The sequence below is a fragment of the Notothenia rossii genome (genome assembly GCF_949606895.1).
Source record: "Notothenia rossii genome assembly, chromosome: 3".
In the NCBI taxonomy this organism is placed as follows: Eukaryota; Metazoa; Chordata; class Actinopteri; order Perciformes; family Nototheniidae; genus Notothenia; species Notothenia rossii.
Genome location: NC_136901.1, coordinates 36,691,763 through 36,709,311, shown reverse-complemented (window position 1 = coordinate 36,709,311; position 17,549 = coordinate 36,691,763). Strand labels below are relative to the sequence as shown.

The 17,549-nt window shown below is 39.0% G+C and overlaps 1 protein-coding gene across 1 annotated transcript in view; it reads right to left on the bottom strand.

Annotated features, from left to right (window-relative positions):
• Positions 1-1,424: 1,424 nt before the first annotated feature.
• ndrg2 (NDRG family member 2) overlaps positions 1,425-17,549 on the bottom strand; it is a 30,839-nt gene continuing 14,714 nt past the window's right edge. Inside the window, exons 2-16 of the mRNA XM_079669681.1 lie at positions 14,450-14,532; positions 11,952-11,993; positions 11,410-11,515; positions 9,631-9,751; positions 8,071-8,133; positions 7,860-7,920; positions 6,809-6,895; positions 6,544-6,600; positions 6,333-6,436; positions 6,199-6,237; positions 6,030-6,081; positions 5,838-5,885; positions 5,700-5,735; positions 4,431-4,482; positions 1,425-4,296 (exon numbers count right to left, since the gene is read on the bottom strand). Of these exons, the coding sequence (XP_079525807.1) occupies positions 4,133-4,296; positions 4,431-4,482; positions 5,700-5,735; positions 5,838-5,885; positions 6,030-6,081; positions 6,199-6,237; positions 6,333-6,436; positions 6,544-6,600; positions 6,809-6,895; positions 7,860-7,920; positions 8,071-8,133; positions 9,631-9,751; positions 11,410-11,515; positions 11,952-11,993; positions 14,450-14,521 (1,104 nt within the window). The 5' untranslated portion in view covers positions 14,522-14,532 and the 3' untranslated portion in view covers positions 1,425-4,132. The remainder of the gene's footprint in view (positions 4,297-4,430; positions 4,483-5,699; positions 5,736-5,837; positions 5,886-6,029; positions 6,082-6,198; positions 6,238-6,332; positions 6,437-6,543; positions 6,601-6,808; positions 6,896-7,859; positions 7,921-8,070; positions 8,134-9,630; positions 9,752-11,409; positions 11,516-11,951; positions 11,994-14,449; positions 14,533-17,549) is intronic.

The following is a 17,549-nucleotide window of genomic DNA, read 5'->3' as shown; positions in this document are numbered from 1 at the left end:
TGTGAGATGTATTGATATTAAAATACATTTGCCATGATATTGACTCTAGGCCAGTAAAAAGGCCAACTTAGTGAAGGTAAATATAAGATTGATAAACAGTTATTTGATTTAGAGAAGTTAAAACATAAACACAGGTGGAATTAAAAGTTTTTATATAAATTCCATTTTAGGGGGAAAAGGCTGGGATTATATTTAAAGGTCACCTATCATGCTATTTTTAGGTAATAGCATGGTCTCAGATATATAAAAAAATATAAAAAACATGACTATGAAGTGTTTTGCTCAAAATAACAGATCACCCATTCTAGTCATGCCTCATATTCCTCTATTTCACTTCCTGTTTCAAAAGTGCTGATTTTATGTATAAAGCTTGAAAAAAAAAAGAATTGATGAAAGAAAGGAGGGGGCTGAGCTCATGCGGGACCCGGCAGCTACTGTCTAAAGTAAATACTGCCGTTATGAAATACCATATCATGGATTATCAAGGATTATTTCTGAAACAGTATGGAGCTCAAAGGCTTTCTCTCTGGCCGGTTATACCACAAGGTGAGTTCCTTTTTATTTCCTGCTTCTTCACACACATGCTCTCCTGTACAGGTTAGCTCTGAGTGTTAGCGATGCTAATGTAAACACCGACCATATTACGTCCAAAACCGTCGGGCATTGTTTCTGATAGCAACGTTTCTGATAGGGCCGTGGGTGTAAAGCCAGCCTACATTTCCGACATTACGTCATATCGGACTCAAATCTGGATCAGCTCCGTTGTACCCCCGTTTTTAGAGATTTGGGTACGGAGGAGAAGAGAGAGGGTTTTATTTTCTGACGCTGCGTGAGTTTATTTTTTACATATACATATTTATGTATAAAAGACATCAAAAAGTGCATTTTGTATGATAGGTCCTCTTTAAATAACATATTTTTGAAAATAATAAAATGTTTGTACTTTATCTGAAGAATTTACAGAAGAAGCTAAATTAAAGTGTGTATAATCGTGTAGCATAACAAGGCTAAATAGCTAGCCCTATCAAGGTCTTGTTTTAATACCAAGTGAACCCACCTGTTAAAATATTGAAGTTCTTGCATTGTGACTAATGGCATAGGAGATGAAACAAACACATACAAACCTTTTAGGAGTAATAATAGATAGGCTATTTACTTCAGAGGGCTTTCCACGTGGTATTCGTAAAATCCAAGATGGCGCATTTTTTCCTTCTTGCGTTTTGACTGCTGTTCAGTATAATTGTGCTCAGTGCTGCCCCCAATGGCCAGAAGCCATACAGTAAATGTCTGTAAATTTAAATCAGGGCTTTTTCTTCCCCTACTTGACAAGAAAAATGCTTTGTTGAAATATAGCAACACAATGGGGAAATGTATACAATATAAGTAATGCTTTCTCTTGAAAATGCAAGACAGGAGACAGGATATTTATTTTAAGCATTTATTAATATTTACGTTTGCTTTTTTTAGTATGTTCATTGTGTTACACAGAGAAATAAGCCGCACAAGTAAAATTGATTGTATTTTCTTACCTTTATTTTTTTTTATTGTTAATTCTATTAATCTCCCTTATCAGTACTAAGGCTAAAAAAGTTACACAAGAACTATCACACGGTTAACTAACTTGTGAGCACACCAGGACGGTAAACTAACACTTCAAAGAGATAAAACTATAAACATAAGTCCTAAAACATAGAGGGAGGAAGAAAAAATTAACAAAGTAAAAATTAAAAGACAAAATGGACAAGCATTTACAATCACACAGCCCTGCTCAACTCTCCAAAAATAAGTACCACTTCTTTTCCTTATTTGGCAATTTCATTGTCTAAGCTCCAACAGTTTTTTTTGGTAGATGCTCCCATGCCAGATTGCTTGAGCTTTATTTTAAGTCTGGGAGGAGCATTTACATTCTACTCTTCTGCACTCAACAGCAACAAAAGTGCCTAAAACATGGCGGCATCCTGGGTTGACGTCACATTTTGCATTTAGGCACTCAGCTGTCTTTTCCTGTCACTATCGTCATCCATCTTTACTTCGTCAAACAGTTTGGGAACGGACCACTAGATAGCATGTGGCAGAAACCGGCAACCCTTCATAAAAATGTAGCTTCTTCAGAAAAGCGCTTCATCAGTACAAGAAAGCATGCAAATAGGGGCCAAGCTCAGAAATGCACTTGTGCGCCGAAAAAAAATCTTACTTGGACCAAATACTGGGACTTCAAAAAGTATGCTCAGTCTAATGACATGTTGCAGGGCAGTGGTAAGCTTTTGTGTTGAAATTTCGATTAAGTGGGACATTTTAAATGCTCACAGAAATCTCTGATGGCGAAATCATGACCCCTGTATTTGGGTGACATTAGATTTGGCAGTAAGAAAGCTTATTGGCTGCAATTCCCGATTTGTTGTATTGAAGTGCAGAAATTGGCGGTTATTTTCTATGTATGACAAGAAAAGGCTCAATATTTTTCGACTGATGTAGGCAAAAAATGTCTTCTTTTTTTTCAAGTCTGTTGGCAGTGAAGGGACTGGAACATTGTCATTGATAAGTCAGTCACAGGGGGTTTGGTTGGATTCAAAATTAAACTTCTCCATAGGACCCTGGATGTCTTTACTGCAATAATTGTGCTTACAGGATACAAGCGCTTCTACACACCGACATTTACTTCCTCGGACACATACATATCGCAACATTCACAACACAATTCTCTTGACCCCGTTTTGGATAAAGTTGCTAGTTGAGAAGCTTGTGTTCATTATGCTTCCCATCGCACTCAAAATCAAGTATGCTAGCTGGGTTTGTTAGGAGGTATCCATGCACGGGCAAGGCTAAAAGACTACAACCCAGATGATAAACACAGTGATCCCTTCTGGGTTAACCAAACACTGAGAAGCAATATCCATACTAGAATGCTACTTAGCGATGTAATGCTTCCTGTTGAGTAGTACACCAGCATGGGTATTGGGACAAAATGCTGGACTACCAGGAATATTGGAAGCACTAATTAGTGAGTGACTCGTGTTAACGATAGCTAAAGCTAACTCAGTCTCACCTATGCTTACTTATAGACCGCCATGTTTGCGAAACACTCCAAGGAAACAAAACAGCACACACACACACACACACACACACACACACACACACACACACACACACACACACACACACACACACACACACACACACACACACACACACACACACACACACACACACACACACACACACACACACACACAAACAAATCCACTCAACTAATTAGCAGAATATAAAAAGAAAAATAGTATCCAGTCAATATTCTCGGCTGATACCAGGCATGCAACTTCCAAGTCCAGAAAGAAAAGCAAAATAAAAAAAAAGCTTCCTGCCCACTTCCTCAAATCCAATGGGAAAAACAAAAACAGTCATTTATAGACGGGCAAATGGAAGACATAAACAACCTGGCTACATCAAGGAGGAAGTAGTCAGTATAATGGCTCTCATTGGCTGACGGGTCAATCAATAAGTAGCTTCGGCCATTTGCTGAGGGAGGTTACAAATGACATAATAAAATCAGATTCAAGAAATAAAAATAACACGGTAAAATCTAGCTTAAAAAGTAGTAGACACACATTGTTATAAGTATCTTTGCTATTTTCTATTTTCTTTTTTTTTAACCTATGTTTTTTTAAACTGAACATCACCATCAATAGCTTCAACATCCTCATCAACACCATAATCATCAGGGTGAACAACAATACCATTTCTGAATTATTACTATTGGTTACTGCAAGGTGTGTGTTCCCTATAGACCTCCTCTAAATTAAAGGGCTCTATTGGCGTCAAAAGAGGGAGGGAGACAGGACTGGTGGCCATTATCTCCTCACCTCCACCCTTTTTATTAATCTCTATACTTTTTATATTCGTTGTAGAACAGCCCAATCCACTTTGATTTCAGCAGAGAGGAGGAGGACTGATGCAGACGGTTCTCCATCTCTTATCCTATACTGCTCTTATGGGGAATGACGGGAGTTGTTAAATGACAAATAGGTAACCCATTCGTCTTGTTCCTTCATTATCGTTGCATTTCGTTCTTTCCCTTCTGTTTGCCCTCTTTCTTTCTCACCCTCTATCTCTTTAGCTATTATTATGTTTTCCTTCAGCAAGACACCTCCATGGTTTGGGAGGAGCTGGGCGGCATCTGTCCGCCCTGAGACCCCTGAGAGAGGGTGCGGGAGCGAGAGCGCGACCCATCCATGGAGTAGGAGGAGGACAGAGAGGTGGTGCGGGAGCGAGACAGACGGGTCATGCAAGATGAAGCCACTGTGGAGAAAAACAGATGGATAGAATGAAATATCTTTAAATATTAGAAATGCATGGAAACACTAGGCAACGTCAAAGGCAACATATGTGGTTATTCTACTTTTTACAAGTTTGACTCAATTAAGTGCACTTACTGTAGCCCATTCCTTGGATGAAGTATTTGAAAGCCTCAGTTAGTTTAGCAGGCTGCAAACACAAAGAAAGATAGCATCAGTACATTGATTTATTCCAATCTGTAAAAAGGTAATTAACTCAGTGTAACCCAGACCGGACAAAGCAGTGAGAACTCAAAAGCTAGAGAAAGCTTTATTGTCTGCATTTGTTTCTATTTTACCATCGTACTGAATTGGACAACACATGAAAGAAGTTGAGATTTATTGACTAATTAGCAGAGGTGGGAAGTAGTGGAGTACAAATACTTTGTTACTGTACTTAAGTACATTTTTCTGGTATCAGTACTTTACTCCACTACTTATTTGTCTGACGACTTTTTACTTTTACTTCTTACATTTTGAACCCAAATACCTGTACTTTCTACTTCTTACATTTTGAACCCAAATACCTGTACTTTCTACTTCTTACATGTTGAACACAAATACCTGAACTTTCTACTTCTCACATTTTCCAAACAGGCTGGTTCCTTTAGTTTGAATGTGTGTTTGGTGGCGTGATCATTATTATTTAGAGTCATTGCGTGCCTATTGATTTGAACACAATCCGTGTATCCATCATTTCCTGGTCTTCTCTAAAGAAGAGGGACCAATGAAAACGTTGTCATGTTGCCGTTGTTCAGCATGGAAACATTCATTAGCTAACAATGACATTATTGTTTTATTAATATAAAGGGAGGTACTCTTTAAAACAGCTGCTAGTTATGGGTACTTTTTACTGAAGTACATTTCAAAGCCTCTTTACTTTTACTTGAGTAAAGAAGTTTATTCAGTACTTCTACTTTCACCAGAGTATTTTTAAACACGAGTATCTGTACTTCTACTTGAGTAAAGCATGTGTGTACTTTTGCCATCGCTGCTAATTAGGAAAATGAGGCAATAAATCAAGTCAACATTAGGGTCATTTTCTTAGTAGACTTCTATAGAATCTGACTTTTTTTACATCAGTGGAGTCGCCCCGTGCTAACAATTAAAAAAAGGTTTAAGCGACTTAAGGATTCACTTTTCAGACCCAGAGGTCGCCGTTAGACTACAACACCCAGAATGATTGCTTTTCAAAATACGTTTGTTCCCTTTTTTGTAGGAACTGGCATGTAAGATTAAATTCTAGGTACAATGCTTCAGTTTCTGATGATCTTTTGCAATTCTTAGTTACGTTTTAATACATCAATTCGTGTTCAAAGACGAGTTAAAGTTTTAAGTCTCAGAAAGACGTTGGTAGTTTGTTCTCACCTGGGTCAGCTGAGGGAGACCACCAGCATCGGCCATCTGTGGAGGACAAAGCAAAGAAGAGTGTAAGAGTGAATGGGTTAATAAAGTGAAGTAAGAAGGGTATAAACTGATTAAGAAAATAAATACTTCATTGGTTACCTTTAAGAACGAGGTTGTTGTTGGGTCCATCTTGCTGTTGCACTCCACCTAGCGGTCACACAAGGAAAACAAAGTAAACATCTGCCATCACAACAACATTCAACTCTTTGTGTTGAAAAAAAACAAATCAAATCAAAGTCAAATCGCCATTGAAATATATTTTAAAAGATAAAATAAGGCCTCAACACTTACGGCAGCTTCCTCATATGGAGCCTGATCGCCAACCACCAACATTACTGGACACCTGAAGTGGAGAGAAATAGAAATTAGGGTGTGAGGGTTCTATTAAAATATATTGGAGGTTTTTCTCAAAATCAAACAAGAAATAAAGTATACAGATACAAGTTTAGAAGATATTTACTTGAAGGTGCTGTTGCGGTCAATGTTCAAGTCTTTGCGGCTGGAGGGAAACAGAAAGAGAAGTTTATGTTGGTTGTTCTTTTTAAATCTGGCATATATTTGCATTCATGTCAAAGCGTTTGCAGGTGTGTTTACCTGTTGTAAGTCTTCCAGAAGAGCTCTATGTTTACCAGGTTTGACGCTTTGGAGATTCGCTCTCTGTGAAACTTCACTAGCTCTGTGGTTGCTGACAGCTCCTCCTGCAAGAAACAACATTTTATCGACCCTATTGGCGGAAAGTATGTCGTGTTCTGATACAATTATGAAACAAATATTGAATTTTACACTTGAATTATCGTCTTTGTACCTGACTGAACAGGTGGGACATGATCTGCTCTGTGAGGGAAGACGTCACGGATACGAGCTAGAGGAGGAAAGAAAGAGAAACCAATAGGACGGTTCATCTTTTTGGAGTTTAATATGATAAACAAGGACATAATCAATAGTACTCTGGGAACATGCACGCGGTCGCATCATTTCATATCCACAGATAAACATAAATTGATGGAGAGGTCCTATGAGGTCTAACTCTATTAAATACAGCGTTTTTCTGAGTACAAAGACGATCGTACCTTCTGGGCAGCCCAGTCGATCCATCCTCGGGCGTTAGTGTCGATGTTGACCAAAACCAGACCTTCCACTGAATCTGGGTTTGCGAGCTGACGAGAGACAGGAAGCAGCAGAAGGTGAGATGACAGGAAAAACATCACGAGACAGAATGTTTTCAGTGTATTTACAGTAAGTAGGTATAAGTAGAGAGAGAAATGCACATGAATAACACAGTGTAGAAAGATGAGAGTAAGTAAAATCAGTACATGTAAAATGTCCAATTTTAATGAAGGACTAACGGCCCGTCCACACGGCGGCGTGCGTTGAAGCTTCAACGCTTCTGCCCATTCACTTTGAATGGGGTGACGTCACGCTTTGCTTTGGTCGCGTTGCTGGCTTCAAAAGTTGAGCAATGTTCAACTTTTGAAGCTACGACGGAAGCGTCAGCCAATCAAATCATATGCCAGTACAAGCTGTAGCCAATCAAACCGCGTGCTTGTGTGTCCGGGCGGGAGATTCATGTGATTGGTTGTTGGTCGAGTTTCAGACACGCCCACCGGCAAGCTTCAACGTGTGGACGCTGCTTAAGTCTAATTTAAACTACTAGTACTTTACTTGAGTACTTTCAGTTTTTGCTACTTCACAGTTCTGCCTTCCATAGAGCGAGATATTGTATTTTCTACCATAAAGTAATGTAAATGAGCATAAGCAGCTGTCATATTAAAGTGATAGTCTCATTAAATCATCCATAATTAAATTCAGTAATATCATATATTCTGAAATGGGCCATTCTGAACAATGAGTTATTTTTACTTCTGGTACTTAAAGTTTAATGCTATACTTCCTTAGTCATTCTTGGATTCGAATTTGTTCAAGAGTGGTTGAACATAGATTACATTACAAATGGCAAAGATGTTTGAGTTACAGATTTATTAAAGCATCCTTTACAATTTCACAAATTTGACAATTACTACATATGTTACTACCTTCTTTCTCTGTGGTTTGATAACACACCAAGGTGCAGTATAATGAGCTGCTGTCAGAACACAAGAGCTTAAAACAAAAGACACTCACTGCAAACTTGGAGAGGATGTACGCTCCGACTCCCACACCAACTCCGATTACAGTACGGAAGCTGTGAGGGACAAAATAAGTGAAAAACTCATACGGAGAATCTCCACATATGTAGTCAAAGAGAAACAATCAAAAGTGTATTTTAAGGTGAGAAAGAACAGGCAAAGATCGTTCAATTCTGCTCCTTTTACGTCAAATGCTGGTGACTCACTTGAAAAACTGCAGGACGGAAGGGAGCATGTCCGCTATGACGTCCATGGTGGGATACTGGTAACTGTAACAGGAAACAAAAGCAATATCAGTCGAAAGATCCATCATAATTAGGAAAACACACAACATCCAATGTGTAACAGACATGCAAAAGTACCCCCATGAAAGTGAAACCCATAGATATATATAAACACTAGATGACTCACCCGCGCTGCTGGCCAATGGAGACCGACGTTGCCACATGGCGGCCATCTTGCCACAGGCAGCTCGCTCATTCATAACATTATGTCTATGGTGCTCTATTGAAATAACCGTAGCTTGCTCAATTTTCAACCAATTTTCAAACGGTTTGGTTTGTTATAAACATCAAGATGTAGTTATGATACTGCATACTTATAATTATAATCAACATGTCTTGTTGTCTCCTGTATCATAGCCATGCTAATAACGATTATAATAAACCAAACCGTTTGTAAATCAGTCAAGATTTCAGCGAGTTATGAGTATTTTTGTGCAGATCACTCACCTTACAACAGCTATAGCAGTAGTTGTTGACTGTGGCAAGATGGCCGCCGGTGAGCTACGCTGGCGACTCCCCCTTGAGCCATCTAGTATTTATATATATATCTATGGTGAAACCTAACAAATGTAGTGATTGGCCATTATCCACGATAAATGATCACTAAAGATTAGACTCTATATTTCATGTTAGGGATTCATTCTGTCTTTACTTTAAAATATTTAACCTATTCTGTGTGTTGACATTTACGACCATCCCTGCTTCTAATCTCCCGTAAGGAATGTGATAATGGAGTCGTACTGTATGTTGATACTACCAGGTTTTATGGCCTGACCTGGCGGGCACAGGGGGGGTTTTACGACTGTGAGAACCTGGCTTCTAAGCTCCACAGATGTGAGAGACATCTCCTGTGTCTCCAGGTGTTTACGCCCATCCCCAATATGTGGATTTGACTCTCTGTAAACTAGTTAAAGGGTCTACTAAGATGCGAGGCTGATCAGAATTGACATGGCAACCCACCCGTGCAGTCAGAACCTTTTGCTGCTGTGACTTGTGATATGAATTCCCCGGCCGTTGACTTGTAATAAACATCATTGTTTGACATCAAAGCTCCAACTCTCCTCGTGTCTCTCTGAGTCCTGACTCTCCATTGCTGCAGAAGTTTCCCTTACATTTTATACATTGGCTGATCCAGAGGAATTTAAAACGATATCAAAAAGAATAAGCTTCCACTTCTAGATTGAGGGTCGCAGCCGAGACAAAATCCTCCCGAGCTGTAAAATAATCACACAAGGACGTGAAGTGATGGAGAAGTGCGTAAAAAGATAGAGAAAAGGCCGTCTTTTCTTTAAACCTCTGACAAGAAGAGCGTATTGGGGAGGGAGATGTGAGAGGTGGGAAGTATTTTGGAAAGAGATTAGGTTTAAGCCTGCCACAGAAGATTGTTTCTGAGAAGTTTATAAGGAAAAAAAACAAGGTTACTGCAGGGCAATGAGGGAAAACCAGCATGTCAACACACATATAAGAGGAATGACGTCGTACCCTGAGGGGTAGGCAGCAGCCCCCTCCTCCTGCCCCGGAGCATCAACATGAATCACGGTGAAGTTCTTCACAATCTCCTGCATCTCCTCGAACTTGAACAGAGGGGAGAAGCAGCTCTTACCTATGAGGAGGAAGAAGAAAGAGGGATTAAATGTGGGAGGTCAAGAAAAAGTCGGTGCTAGTGTAACAGCTGTAAATATGCAGTGGTGTTTAGTGTTACATATTTGTAAATCATTTACTATAATCACACAAATTCAGTGTTTTGTATTTAATAATTCTGTGACTAGGTCTGAAATCAGTGGGCAGAACCTCCAGAATGCAGTCACTGTACTCAGAAGATTATTTTTGTGGGGTCTTCCCCCCCTTCATATTGTGTCCCTCACGTTTTCCTCTTCCTTTTTTTGTAAATGTGTTCCACGGGAGAGGAGTCGGTGTGAGGGAAAACCAATTTAATAGCGACTGATTTGTTGTATATCTGTTGTCAGTCAGTGAATAAACGGAGATTGGCTCAACTGTATGCTGGCTCGGGTCTCATCCATCAACGAAAGATACGCCAGAGATGGCAAAAGTACACACATACTTTACTCAAGTAGAAGTACAGATACTCGTGTTTAAAAATACTCTGGTGAAAGTGGAAGTACTGACTAAACTTCTTTACTCAAGTAAAAGTAAAGAGGCTTTGAAATGTACTTCAGTAAAAAGTACCTATAACTAGCAGCTGTTTTAAAGAGTACCTGACCTCCCTTTATATTAATAGAACAATAATGTCATTGTTAGCTTATGAATGTTTCCATGCTGAACAACGGCAACATGACAACGTTTTCATTGGTCCCTCTTCTTTAGAGAAGACCAGGAAATGATGGATACACGGATCGTCAATCAAACTCCTTGGTACTCGTATCCAAGCGCTTAACCAGAGATGGCAAAAGTACACACATTCTTTACTCAAGTAGAAGTACAGACACTCGTGTTTGAAAATACTGACTAAACTTCTTTGCTCAAGTAAAAGTAAATGAGTATGGGCTTCGAGTAAAAAGTACCCATAACTAGCAGCTGTTTTAAAGAGTACCTCCCTTTATATTAATAGAACAATAATGTCATTGTTAGCTAATGAATGTTTCCATGCTGAACAACGGCAACATGACAACGTTTTCATTGGTCCCTCTTCTTTAGAGAAGACCAGGAAATGATGGATACACGGATCGTGTTCAAATCAATAGGCACGCAATGACTCTAAATAATAATGATCACGCCACCAAACACACATTCAGACTAAAGGAACCAGCCTGTTTGGAAAATGTGAGAAGTAGAAAGTACAGGTATTTTTGTTCAAAATGTAAGAAGTAGAAAGTACAGGTATTTTTGTTCAAAATGTAAGAAGTAGAAAGTTCAGGTATTTTTGTTCAAAATGTAAGAAGTAGAAAGTACAGGTATTAGTGTTCAAAATGTAAGAAGTAGAAAGTACAGGTATTTGTGTTCAACATGTGAGAAGTAGAAAGTACAGGTATTTGTGTTCAACATGTGAGAAGTAGAAAGTACAGGTATTTGTGTTCAACATGTGAGAAGTAGAAAGTACAGGTATTTGTGTTCAAAATGTAAGAAGTAAAAGTAAAAAGTCATCAAAAGTGGAGTAAAGTACTGATACCAGAAAAATGTACTTAAGCACAGTAACGAAGCATTTGTACTCCACTACTTCCCACCTCTGCACAACGCAGATACCGCTAATCGACACTGGTTACACAAGTTTGACTAAGATGAAGGAGGGAGAGAGAGACTTACTGTCCAGACCCGCGTCATGGAAGGTGAGGATGGCGGGCCTACGGGTGGTCCGTGTGCCGTGGAGGGTCACGTGTAGAACACCGTGCGGGGTCTCGATGCTGTGCTCCTGCAGAGAGCAAGAGAAAAGAAATAACAAATATGAAGTGTTATATTGACATTGCTGGAGTGAGCTAACAGCTATGTTCTAGTAGTTCATAAAATATACAGTATCTCCCCCAAGGTTTTTATTCCGTGTTCCTTTTCATTCCAAAACAACCTCTCTAGACCCTTGGATGGGCAACAAAGAGACACACAACACTACAAAGAGACTTATATTGACCATGAAAAAGGGTAGAACAACCACAAACATACAAATAATGACTACCATGAAACGGAAAAACTATTACAACAATTACAAAAGGAACTTAGGCAACTACAATAAGATTAAAACTACTAAGGAGACTCATAACTGCAACAAATGATCTGAAACAACTAAAAAGAGACTTTGATGATTTTACTTTATCTTTTGTTGATATTTCCTACGATAAAGAAAACAGTCTTACCTGTCCTTGGTCCAGGAGTATCCTAGCAGCCAGTTCAACATCCTGTGAGAAATACAGAAATTAAGTCTTGTTAGAACAAGGTGTGAATGTGTGAAATCTGACTTTTAGATGTCACTTCACTTTTGTCTTGTTTGTGTAGCAGAGGAAAAATAAACCTATACAATCTAGGTTCTTCAACAATGAATAAATCTTTGATAATCAAACAATAATTGAGTCGAAAGAAATGTCATATATTGTTTTTTTGTATCCGACCAACCCATAAGTAAAATAAAATCAGTTCCATAGAAGAGAACGAAAAGTAGCAACTCCTTACATTGATGAACCAAAAAACATCAGATGGTGTTTTTACTTTAAAAAAAACTTGATTGACTTTTTAAAAGGACTCAATTCAACCACTTTGTTAATTTCATTCATAAAAGTCTTGATAAATTGTAGTAATTGTAATCAGAATAACTTCACGTCAGAATCTGATGAGCATAACAACGGATTTTTCTTTCTTTCTTCTTCTTTCTTTGTCTTTTTACTGAGTATAAATAGAAGCCAAAAGCATATTTGAGAGAATATCCAACGTATTGTTCTTTCAAAGTCCTTTTATGTTAAAAGGCGCCGTGCTCGCTCGGTAATTAACACCCACACAGACAAAAGGGCGGTGTTAGACTCCGGAAAAAGCAGCAGAGGAACTCTCAGGAGGAGCAGGTGGTTGTGGGATACCGAGGATTATTAGCAGGACGTCTGTCAGTGGGAGGCTTCGTTCATTTGCAAGCTTGGATCCATTTACCCAGCTATTAGATTACAAGCATCCCAAGATCCTCTGAAATGAGCAGTCTGGAGAGTTGAAGTAGAGGTGGGCGTTTGCATATGGCTGCATTATAAAAGGTCGTTAGTTTAATCAATATGAAGCGTGTTCGCGATCATAGGTGTGGCAGAGGCGGGATGTCACTGAGACCGATGGAGGGTCGGATAACCACCCGTCACATCCCCATCGGTCCTATCATAGTCGATGATGCAGGAAAGAGAGATGAGTCCATAACTTATATCTGTTCTTTTCTATTATTTATATATGTACATTCTCACATTTTACAAAGAAGGCACTATAAGGGAATAGGTTACCATTTTTAACTAATAGATATCAACGTGAAATGTCCCAAGTTGTTTACCTACATTAAGACAACAGATTTTTGTATTATGAGTTTTCTGAAATTGTACTTTTAAATGTGACAATGAGGAATTATCTCATTGAAATTTAGCTCATTTGTCCACATTTCCATTAAGACAAATATTTATTTTGATGGTAAGATTTGTGAAAGTCTATGCCAAAGACGCAATATCTAACTCTAACTTTTGGAGAAAATAGATGAAAAAAAGTCCTCAAGGAATTCTCTCAATTCTTACTGTTGGCTTAAAACTAAAGTGCCTTGCTCTCTAAGGAAAATACTGAACTTTTAAAAACGGTTTTAAATATTGACTCAGGATCCAAACGTAGATAAATTGGATATTATTACAATACATTTCAGTCAGCTGACATTTCCAAATGAAACCATTAAAAAAATAACTTGAAACAGCAACAATCCATTAGCCACGTTAGCTTTCCATTAGCTTAACCATTAGAAGTGCTACTTTGTTTTATTGAGATGCCAAGAAATGATGTATTGCTTTTCATGGGATTGTAGACAATAAGAAAATTATAGTTATTTAGTATTGTTATAATAGTGACAGAAGTCCCTAACTTCCTGACATTACTTGTTACTAATATCACTAAACCTCTACCTGCTCACTCCCTGGATTCAAATTGAGATTATTTGTCTCTTTGAGTGTTGTTTTTGTATTAGTGCTGTATTTCCCTGTTCTTCCCAGCAGGAGTCAGCAGTGAGAGCCCTCTGCTCTCTCGCTCTCGACAAACATCAGCAGAGGAGCTGCTCTCTCCCCTTCTGGGGCTTTGACCTCCTCTGAGCGAGCCCTGCAGCTGTGCACAACACACACACACACTCGGTCAGGGTATTTCCACCACATTGTGTCACAAGTACTTTGCTCATACTCCAAAACGCACAGGCGGACAGCAAAGACACAAAATGCTCACACACAATCCAAGCCTTGTTTTTCTGACTCCTGACACACACAGACAGACAGACAGACAGACAGACAGACAGACAGACAGACAGACAGACAGACAGACAGACAGACAGACACACACACAGACACACAGACACACACACACACACACACACACACACACACACACACACACACACACACACACACACACACACACACACACACACACACACACACACACACACACACACACTTCCAGCTTGTATAACATGTTTTTGCATCCTTTGTGTGCAACATGTGTTTTTCTCCAGTGACCGTGGTGTTAAATGTCTGTTCTCCTTGTATTGTGTCTTAACATTGCGATACAAGTAAAATGTTAGAGTTGATCCAACAACGAATCATCATTATCGTACATATTTGTGTGTTTGTGTGGCATCTCCTCTGACCTTGGATTCAGCCTGACCCGTCAGTAATGGCTTCTCCTCAGTGATGGCGATTTCCTGCATTTCTGTGGTCATGGCGTCAGCTCCTGTATACAGGTAGAAGAGGCGTGAAAATCACTTCTCTGCACCGTGATAATGAATACATCTCATTCTTCCTGCCATCCTTAACACAGACACTTCATACAGGAACACACACACACACACACACAGGCACACAGGCAGCATGTAAACACACACACAAAGTGATTAAATACAGCGTGCAGCAGGTTTCTTCCGGGACTGGGTTTCACCTGTGGGACTCTATGGAAGTTAATTAGCTATAACTTAATAGTGCTGGCAGAGATGAGTAGAAAGGGATTGTGAGGCAGGAAAATAAATAGCTGGAATTGTGTTTAGAACAGACGTGAGGACAACACTAAAAGGAAAGGGCAGTGGACAAAGGAAAGAGAACCTGAGAAGCACCTGAAGGGAGGAAGGACATGAAAACAAGTGGCTGATAGGAAAAAAACACTTTGTATTGAATTACTGTTATCTGAGAAAGTTACTGAAGCCTGCTGCTTATTTACATCCACAGTGTGTGTTTGTGTGTGTGCATTGGAACAGCCAGGAATTAAATGGTGCGCCCGAGGGGAAAACCCCACCCCGAGGTAAAGGTTAGTTCATTTCATTGACGTCGCCACATTGATCTCTCCACAGGTCTCACAATTCAAAATGAAGCCTTAACAATACGATCTTTAGATTTTAAAGTTCGTCTTCTGCTGCTGTATTAGTGATTTTTACTCCAGTGGCCAAATAATAATTGTATATTAACACTGACTGTTTTATTTATTCGTCATCGCTAGCACTCTACTTTCAGAATGACATAATTCTGTCAATATTTAAATTATATTGGACAAATTATCGGCATTAATGTGAGGTCAAACTGCTTAAACATAACATGATTGTTTTGCAGTGAAATTGTATTAAGACTTAACCAAAAAAGGAAAAAGGAATATAACTTTTTTCTTTTGCCCAATCTTTGTTGTTGCTCTGTTTACACTTTTGTAGATTAAATATTATTATATATTAGATTAACTATTAAATATTACCCTACGCTTCCTAACCCTCAGGTGTGCAAAAAATACAGGTTATGAACTTGCTATTAAACATTTAAAAATATTAAAAGTATTGGTTATCTTATAGGTATTGGCCACGGGAAGCAGGTAAATATCTGTAGCGGCTAAACAATATAATACACATTGTACATCCTTGGTCATAGCAGTATTTTTAGTTTTCCATAGCAGTCTTAGACATGTATTAGTACTTCACATATTCTTGATACACTAAACACAAATGGATTGATTCAAAAGTTAAGTAAAAGCTTAGCTTATTGTGTAAGTAGATGGGCACAGGTTGTCGTTGGGCCTGTTTGACGACTTCATGACCAATCTGATATTTAAAGCTGAAATTTGTAGGCCCTCCTGACATATCTCGTTGTGTGAGTTCAATCCATGCTACTCATAAACCGATGACTGTATACCATCTGCAGATTTGTCACCGTACGTCCGGCGTGTTGGTGTGTGTTTACGTGCGTGTGTGCACTCATTCGAAAATGCACTGCTTCCCCGGGGTGGCCTGTGTCTCTCGGGCTCTCGGAGGGAAATGACGAGTCAACAATGCAACCCCCACAAAGACAAATATCTGTCAGTGTCTTTATAGCGATATTTCGAAAGCGGCTGTCATTACTGTAGAGAAATTAGGACTTTTACAAGTTGTTGCTGGTTTCTGGATGAGGGATTAATTAAAAAGAACATCTGCATTCTCTAATCTTTGCAAATAAGCTCTTCAAATAAGCAAGCTTTTAGATTAGTCAAATTGACTTTTCAGCCAAACTAAGGGTAATAGTTTAAGCTTAAAACAAAAATGGAGACAAAAGTAATGGTTTGACGGCAGACAAATTACACCAGAACGTATATTTAGGCCAAAATCGACCAACTATCATCAAAGTGTTGAAGCTAGGTTAACCCTAACCCTAACCCTAAATTCAATTCTCACAAAACACAACATCCCCTTCCATTGTTACGCCGACGATATAAAGATCTATCTGCCTCTCAATTCAAATGTCAACTCACTACAGCAGTTGATGGACTGCTTAAAACTAAAATGGACACAAAAGTAATGGTTTGACGGCAGAAAAATTACACCAGAACGTATATTCAGGCCAACATCGACCAAATATCATCAAAGTGTTGAAGCTAGTTATTATAAGTTAAGCAATTAATCCATTGAAAGGAGCCTGGATAAAGCTCAAGGTGTACAAAAGTCATTACTTGATCATATATTCTATATACTGCCTATATTTTTACAGTATATCCACTTCTCGGGGGTTCATATAAACATGTAGTGGCCAATCTGCCATCTCAATGTACCACCACGGCCTGCTTTCAGTATTTTATCTCCCGCCACCTGCCCATTTCACCCCCTCGGCATTGAGCTGTCCGTGATTGTTTCTTTAAATATCACACGTTCATATTTATCAGATGAATGTTAAGTGAGCCTCAGGGGAAGTCTGTGTCCAGCTTTGCTTGCTTGTTATGAACTCTTGAAGCTGATTCGAAGATTCAACAAGTGATTGCCTAAAATATCATAAAAATCCCACCACATGCCAAGATCGTGTTACTTGCTTTGATTGAGAGGGTTTGTAGGTGACGTGTGAAAAAGCCAAAAGCAATCTATATTTAAATAGCTGAAGCTGAAATATGTTCTCCGCTAATTGGCTCTTTAATTGGTCGCCAGAGGAAGCATATCAAATGGATATTCAGTGTCTCTCTGTTTCACAGACCATCCCCACTATTTTGTATAGTTCTGGCATGTCCTGAAATGACTGCAGAGTTTATTTGTTTATATGCTCCTCTGTGTATATTAATAGGTCTCTGGTGTGGCACTGTTTGAATGTTTGGGAAGGGAAAGGTATGCTGCAACAGGATCTCTGCATCGTTTATATCAACAGGATGACATTATTTTACGATGGACCCTCCGCTCTAAAGGGAAAATAAACAATATCCAAAGACAGTTAACAAATGCATTTTGTAGTCTAAATCATGGCAAAAACAATCATAGTGTC